This window comes from Olea europaea, chromosome 17 (assembly GCF_002742605.1).
Source record: "Olea europaea var. sylvestris chromosome 17, O_europaea_v1, whole genome shotgun sequence".
In the NCBI taxonomy this organism is placed as follows: domain Eukaryota; kingdom Viridiplantae; phylum Streptophyta; class Magnoliopsida; order Lamiales; family Oleaceae; genus Olea; species Olea europaea.
This window is the reverse complement of record NC_036253.1, coordinates 12,557,915-12,565,202: the sequence shown is the minus strand read 5'-3', so window position 1 is coordinate 12,565,202 and position 7,288 is coordinate 12,557,915. Positions and strand designations below refer to the sequence as shown.

Sequence of the window (7,288 nt, the reverse complement as noted above, 5' to 3'; positions counted from 1 at the left end):
GCACCTATTACACCCAATCCTTTTCCAGTAAACATGTTTGAAAGTACCTCTCTTCAAATCACCACCACTCAGCTAAATGGTAAAAAAATTTCCTCCAATGGTCTCGTTCAGCCCTTGTGGTTATTTGAGGCCGTGGCCGCCTTGGATATGTGACCAGTACAACCATTAAACCAGATGAGAGTGACCCAACCAATGCAACATGGGACGCTCAAAACTCCATGGTAATGGCATGGATCATTAATTCAATGGAAGAAGACATTAGAGAGTCCTATATCTACTACTCCACAGCAAAAGAACTCTGGGATGCTTTAACGGTGGCCTACTCTGACTTGGAAAATTCAGCACAATTGTTTGAACTTCGAAACAAGGCGAGAAATCGTCGTCAAGGGGACCTCGATGTCACACAATACTACAATTCTCTGCAGCGGGTATGGAGAGAAATTGACATGTTTGTTCAAATTAGTTGGGACACACCCAAAGATGCTAAAAAATACAAGAAACAGGTGGAGAAGGAGAGGATTTATGATTTTCTGGCTGGGCTAATTCCAGAACTGGATGAGGTGAGAGGGAGACTTCTGGGCCTGAAACCATCTCCTGGAAGTGATGAAATTTTTGCCGAAGTCCGTCGAGAAGCGAATCGAAAACGGGTAATGCTGGGTGATTCGAAACAATTGGACAATTCAGCCCTTGCTGCGCACGGTCCAGAGCTCTCAAAACCTACCAAGAAAAATTCATCATGGTGTGAGCACTGTAGGAGGACGAATCACTCCACCGAGCGATGCTGGGTGTTACACGGCCGGCCGCCGAACAAGAAGCCTGGAACCCGGTTTGATGGAAGACCGGACCAACACCAACGCGAGGAGAATCAGACGCGAAGCTCCTCTGGATTCCAAGGCTCTGCAAACACTACACCAACTCCCACTCAGACCGAGCAAATCTCTGTCTCTCTTACCAAGATCCAACTAGAACAATTGTATAAATTACTCTCCCCTGCTTCGACTTCTAGCTTATTAGTTGAACGAGGTAATTATATGTTGGCTTTTATTGGAAGGAGTAAGGTCAAACAGTGGATTATTGACTTGGGGGCTACAGATCATATGACAGGTTGTGAAAAAATGTTTAATTCATTATCACCGCACACTGGAAATTTTAAAGTAAAATTAGCAAATGGGTCATTCGCACCAGTTGCCGGAGTTGGAACTATTAGACTTAGCCCACACGTGGAATTAAAATCTACTCTATATGTTCCCAATCTTTCATGCAGTCTTCTTTCTGTCAGCAAGTTAACTAAGGATTTGAATTGTAGTATCAATTTTACTGAGTCTTTGTGTATTTTTCAGGACCTAAGTTCAGGGAAGAAGATTGGCAATGCTAAGGGACGTGAGGACTATACTATTTCATGGAGGATGCCGACTTGAATAAACAAGCTCAAATCGCAAGTTGTGAATCTACCCCTGAAGGACAAGAACTAATGTTGTGGAATCGCCGTTTAGGTCACCCTAGTTTTTCATATCTTAAGCATTTATTTCCATCTTTGTTTCGCAATAACAATATATTTCAATGTGATATTTGTCAATTAGCTAAGCACTCTCGTTCATTTTTCCCATCTCACGAGTATAAACCTTCATTACCTTTTACTTTAATACATAGTAACTTGTGGGGCCCGTCTAGAGTTAAAAATACCTCAAGCAAACGCTGGTTCATTACTTTCACAGATGATCACACTAGGGTATGCTAGGTTTACCTGTTAAAAAATAAGTCTAAAACAGCACAAACTTTGAAAAAATTTTACTCCATGATTCAAACCCAATTTGATGCAAAAATAAAAATATTTCAAACCGATAATGGGAAGGAATATTTTAACCACATTTTGGGAACTTTTCTTGCTGAAAAAGGTATCTTGCATCAAAGCTCATGTGTTATGATTCCCCAACAAAACGATATCGATGAAAGAAAAAATAGACACCTATTAGAAACTACTAGGGCTCTAATGTTTACAAGCAATGTTCCAAAAAAATTTTGGGGGGATGCAGTCCTTACTGCATGTTATCTTATAAATAGAATGCATACCCGAATACATAACTATAAAACTTCATTAACTATTTTGTCAGGAGTATACCCTCAAATTCGATCTACCCTCTCTCAATCCCTAAAGGCGTTTGGTTGTACAGCCTTTACTCATATTAATGACCATGAAAGTATTAAGTTAGATCCCAAAGCTCGTAAATGTGTGTTCTTAGGTTATTCACCAACTCAAAAAGGTTACAAATGTTATTCGCTAGACATTGGTAAATATTATATCTCTATGGATGTTACCTTCTTCAAGTCTATTCCTTATTTCACCCAAAATTCCCCTCAGGGGGAGACACACAATAATGAGAACTATGATGGGAATTTTTGGGCACTCACCGAAGATAATTCTGCCTCAATCTCTAACCCATTTCCTCCAGTATCTGAACAACAATCTCCATTCACTACTCCTTTCTCAAATGATGATCCACAACACATTGACTCATCCACTCCACCAAATTTAATGATAGGGAGAGATAAACAACTTACTACAACACCTGATCTACGTGTTTATTCAAGAAGGAAAAATCCTGATATTGTGGAACACCCCACAATTCAACAGCAGAACCATGAACCTGACCTGAATTTAAGTAACTCCACTATTTCACAGAATGACTCTTAACAATGATTTGGATGTTCCTATAGCACTCAAGAAGGGAGTGAGATCTTGTACACAACATCCGATTTCAAATTTTTTTGGATACGGTCATCTATCCATATCAATTCAAGCCCGTTACAAATTTGTCATCAATTGAGATATCAAAGTCTATCCAAGAAGCTTTGTCAAGACAGGAATGAAAAAAAGTAGTTGAGGAAGAAATGACAGCCTTGAGAAAAAATAGAACATGGCAGATTGTTGAAAAACCTAAAGATAAGGCAACAGTTGGATGCAAATGGTTTGGCAAATTCATGAAAGCTGTATGTCGACAAGGGTTTAAGCAAGCTCAATCTGATCACACTATGTTCTATAGGAACTCAAGTAGGAAAATTACCATATTAATAGTCTATGTGGATGATATAATCCTAATGGGTGATAATTATGAAGAAATGAAAAGGTTAAAGAAAGCTCTTGCATCTGAGTTTGAGATAAAAGACTTGGGCACTTTAAGATACTTTCTTGGACTGGAGGTTGTTAAAAATCGGAGCGGGATTACTATTTCACAAAGGAAGTATGTTATGGACCTTTTGAAAGAAATTGGTATGTTAGGAAGTAAACCAGTAGATGTCCCTATAAATCCAAATCACAAACTGGGAGATTGTTTAGGAAGAACTCCTGTAGATAAAGGAAGATATCAACGCCGTGTAGGAAAACTCATCTATCTGTCACACACAAGATCGGATATTGCCTTTGCAATAAGCGCTGTGAGTCAGTTCATGCATGCACCATTCAAGGAACATATGGAAGCTATCTACCAGATCCTAAGATATTTAAAAAGGACTCCAGGTTTTGGATTGTACTTCAGAAAGAATTCCAGAAGGACTATTGAAACCTTCACCGATGCAGATTAGGCAGGTTCAGTCAATGACAGAAGATCTACAACAGGTTATTGTACTTACGTATGGGGAAACCTTGTCACCTGGACGAGTAAGAAGCAACCAGTAGAGGCTAGAAGTAGTGCTGAAGCAGAATTCAGAGCCTTGGCTCATGGAATTTGTGAAATAATGTGGTTAAAGCTATTGTTAGAGGAACTTGGAGTTCAGGAAAGCGAACCCATGAAAGTTTATTGTGATAACAAGGCAACCATCGCAATGTCACATAATCCAGTCCATCATGATAGGACTAAACATGTTGAAGTGGATAGGCATTTCATCAAAGAGAAGATAATGGGACAATAGGAATGATTCATGTACCATCATCTCAACAGGTTGCTGATACATTGATGACCAAGGGGTTATCTAAACCAATGTTCAAGAAAATGATAGAGAAGCTGGGATTATTTAACGTGTACCATCCAGCTTGAGGGGGAGTGTTGAATATTCGGGAATAATGGAGAAGATTTGGGAGACTATCTTTTACCATATATGTTGGTCTAATTATAGTTAATAATAAAATTGTTTCCTTGTATAGCACATACATTAGGTTTATATAAACGATGTACACTATGGAGTCTCTACGAATCAGTTTTAGGGTGTTTTATTCTTACCTGTTGTGGCCCTCTTTCATTCTGCCAGCCACGGCTTTATAATAGTAATAATGATTTGTCACCAGTAATTAGACCCAAATACAAACGCCCATGACCATCCTCACAGGATACAATTGAAACTTTGAAAGCTTAAAAGCTATTACTGGATATAAATTATAAAGTCTAGCATACCAGGCTAAGAGCTGTTGTCCCAAGAAGCAGCACATACAATTTACCCTGCACAAGTCATTACCTTCTGTCACTTGTCCATTTCAATGCTATATAAAAGCTCAATGAGGACCACCAGAAGAAGGAATATAAATAGATTAAGTTGAGCAATTCTGAATTCATTACCATGAATACATATATATATATATATATAAAATCCACCCAAATGCAATATAAGGGGCCTCAATGAGATCGATTAAAACGGAACATGAATAAAAGCCATACCTCAATTAGATGAAGATTTGAAGCCCGACTAAGGAGAACGAAAGCGAACTCTCCAATTTGTGCTAGCGACATCCCAACCTATGCAGACATACAGCCAAGATTTGCTTGTGAAAAATATCAGAGAAAACATCAAAATGAGAACCAGACAAGTACTCACAAGAACAGAAGTCTTGTTGGTGTACCCAAATCCCTTGACAACTAAGGAAACCACGGCGGTTTTCACGATAATCACCAATATAACAGCCGCCAGTAAAATATCAATGTGATTCCAAAGAAAATGAGCATGAATAAGCATTCCAATACTGGCGAGGAAAAGAGCAGCAAAAAAGTTCCGGATGGGCTCCACCTACAAAAGAATGACCTCCATATAAGAGGAAACATACACAACGTATGGGACTATGACACAAAATATAAATATATAAAAACATGACTTGCATACAGCTTAGACAATCATCTGAGAGACCACATATCTGTACAACTTTAATCATATTTCTAAGGATTAAGGAACAAGTGAACAGAATTTTCTAAATATAAAATAAAAATCAAATGGGCCCAAATGAAGCTATGACCCTATATATAAAACTAGCTGGGCTACTTATTAAAACAACTAAATGGCTTAAATAAGGTTATAACCCTACTCGCATAATCATCCACCGCTAAATCCCATCATAATAAGAGACAATACAGTGGTGCTGCTTCTTCCTTCCTATTATTCCTACAGAATTTGTTTCAGGATTTTTTTGATACCTTCTCCTATTTTCAGACTTTTGGTTACCACCTTCTGCTTCTTCCACAGAGGCGAGCCTTGGGCATATCAGAAATGGGAGAAACGGGATAAACACCAGTGGCAGGCTGTTCTACTACACCTCTTTTTTTTATTTATTATTATTATTTTTTTTTTTTGGGGTTCAAAACCAACCAGAAAACTCAGTAAAACTGCCTCCAAGTCACCCGCTCCCAGTTAAAGAGACCGGATTGCCAAATTTCATACCAGTTTCTATCTTTCTGGTTTTTAAGCTAAAAAACTGGACCGGTTATCAATTCCTAGTAGAACGAACCGTTCCATTCCGGTTTTCAAAACACTGAGATAAACAACACAAACACTGAGAGAGAACATCAGAGAATGGACACACGCACGCACATATTCATGAAGTTGATTAGAATGTATGTATGTGAAAAAGGAGGGGCAGTGGAAGGTTGAGAAAGGATTTTTGGCTTAGCAAAACAGAAAAACACCACCACGGAAGCTTACCTGTTCAAGTGTATGCTGAGCAAGGTCAGTTGTAGATATCATCACTCCAGCAGCAAAGGAACCCAATTCTAGGCTCAGGCCCAACTTATCACTACACTGATATGAGACAATGATTCAAGTTTAACACACACACACACCCCAATAAGCTTATGCAGGAAAGTGTATGCTTGCAATGTCGATTAGGCTTAAAATTGAGAAAGAAATTAGGAAATAAGACCGACCCAAGCAACAATCAAGCAGAAAGCCACAGATGCCAATTGATAAAGTTCATTTGTCTGCAAGATTTCAGAGAAACAAAGTCAAATATAAGAAACAAAGTGCATAAACCTCATTAGATCAGACAAAAAATCACCTGTGAGGAAAGTCTAATCATCAACTTAAAGAAGAAAGGTATAAAAGTGCGGGATAGTATGGAAAGAACAGCCAAAAATGCAATTAATATCACCAACCTGAAAACAAACAGGAGCAAAATAGATTGTAAAATAGATCTTTGACCTGGAAGTGCAGCGTTATAAGCATAAACAGGAAGCAAAATATGCTGTCTTAAATCCCTAGGCCAGAAGTTCAGTAATTAGTTCATAGATCTGAAAGATTAATAATAACTTAGTTAACTTTTCAATATCCATTTATGTACCGACACTTCAGCACAAACAGTATCCAGTAACATAAAGCCCTAGCCTGTCCAACAAATTCAGAAAATGGAATTTGGGTAAACCAAGAAATATACAATAGTCCAATTCAATGTCCTCAAGCAAGATTGTGTGAAATTGAGGATAATGATGGTTATAAGGAGCATTTATACTCCACAAGAATGGGCAGAGCCAAGTTAAAGGTGGTAGGATGAATTGACCCCACTAACTTTCAAGAAAGCATGCATTTGCTTAGATGAGATACGATCTTTTAGTCATTATCACAAAATGACCCACTGAGCTTACAAGAAATGAATGCATGTATAAGACAAAGTTTATGAATTCATGTGAATAGCAATATGAAAACTGAAAAATTTTCAAAATTTATTAGTTTCTCTAATGAATATGACTAAGCAGCTTCTAATTTAGATATTTTTAGTCTTTAAAACATCATCTATAACTTCATAGTGAATAGTGGAAATCACAAATCATTATTTATCTATCATTTCATTATTGTTATCAGGATGTAGAAATAAAAGATATTAACTCTTTAAGAGCTTTCTCTTGTTACAACTTATGACAAACCACAGAATATCAGATTAATCAAAGAAAAAAGAACATGATAGACATCCAGCAATTTTACATGGCTCGGTTCAATGAAGCTCACATTCATGCAAAGAGATGGTGACTTCACTATGAACATTATTACAGAAGACCTTCTAAGACTCGCATCAAGGCTTGTCCGACACAATGAATGGAAA

General features: G+C 37.8%; 1 protein-coding gene across 1 annotated transcript; it reads right to left on the bottom strand.

Moving 5' to 3' along the window:
* Nucleotides 1-7: 7 nt before the first annotated feature.
* Nucleotides 8-6,468, bottom strand: LOC111366367 (K(+) efflux antiporter 4-like). The gene is made up of 7 exons (XM_022987132.1): nt 6,251-6,468; nt 6,120-6,173; nt 5,899-5,994; nt 4,804-4,992; nt 4,647-4,724; nt 4,386-4,430; nt 8-717 (listed from the first exon to the last, which is right to left on the bottom strand). Exons 1-7 carry the CDS (start codon nt 6,269-6,271, stop codon nt 484-486), a joined length of 717 nt encoding a protein of 238 aa, XP_022842900.1. The 5' UTR covers nt 6,272-6,468; the 3' UTR covers nt 8-483.
* Between the last annotated feature and the right edge of the window lie 820 nt (nt 6,469-7,288).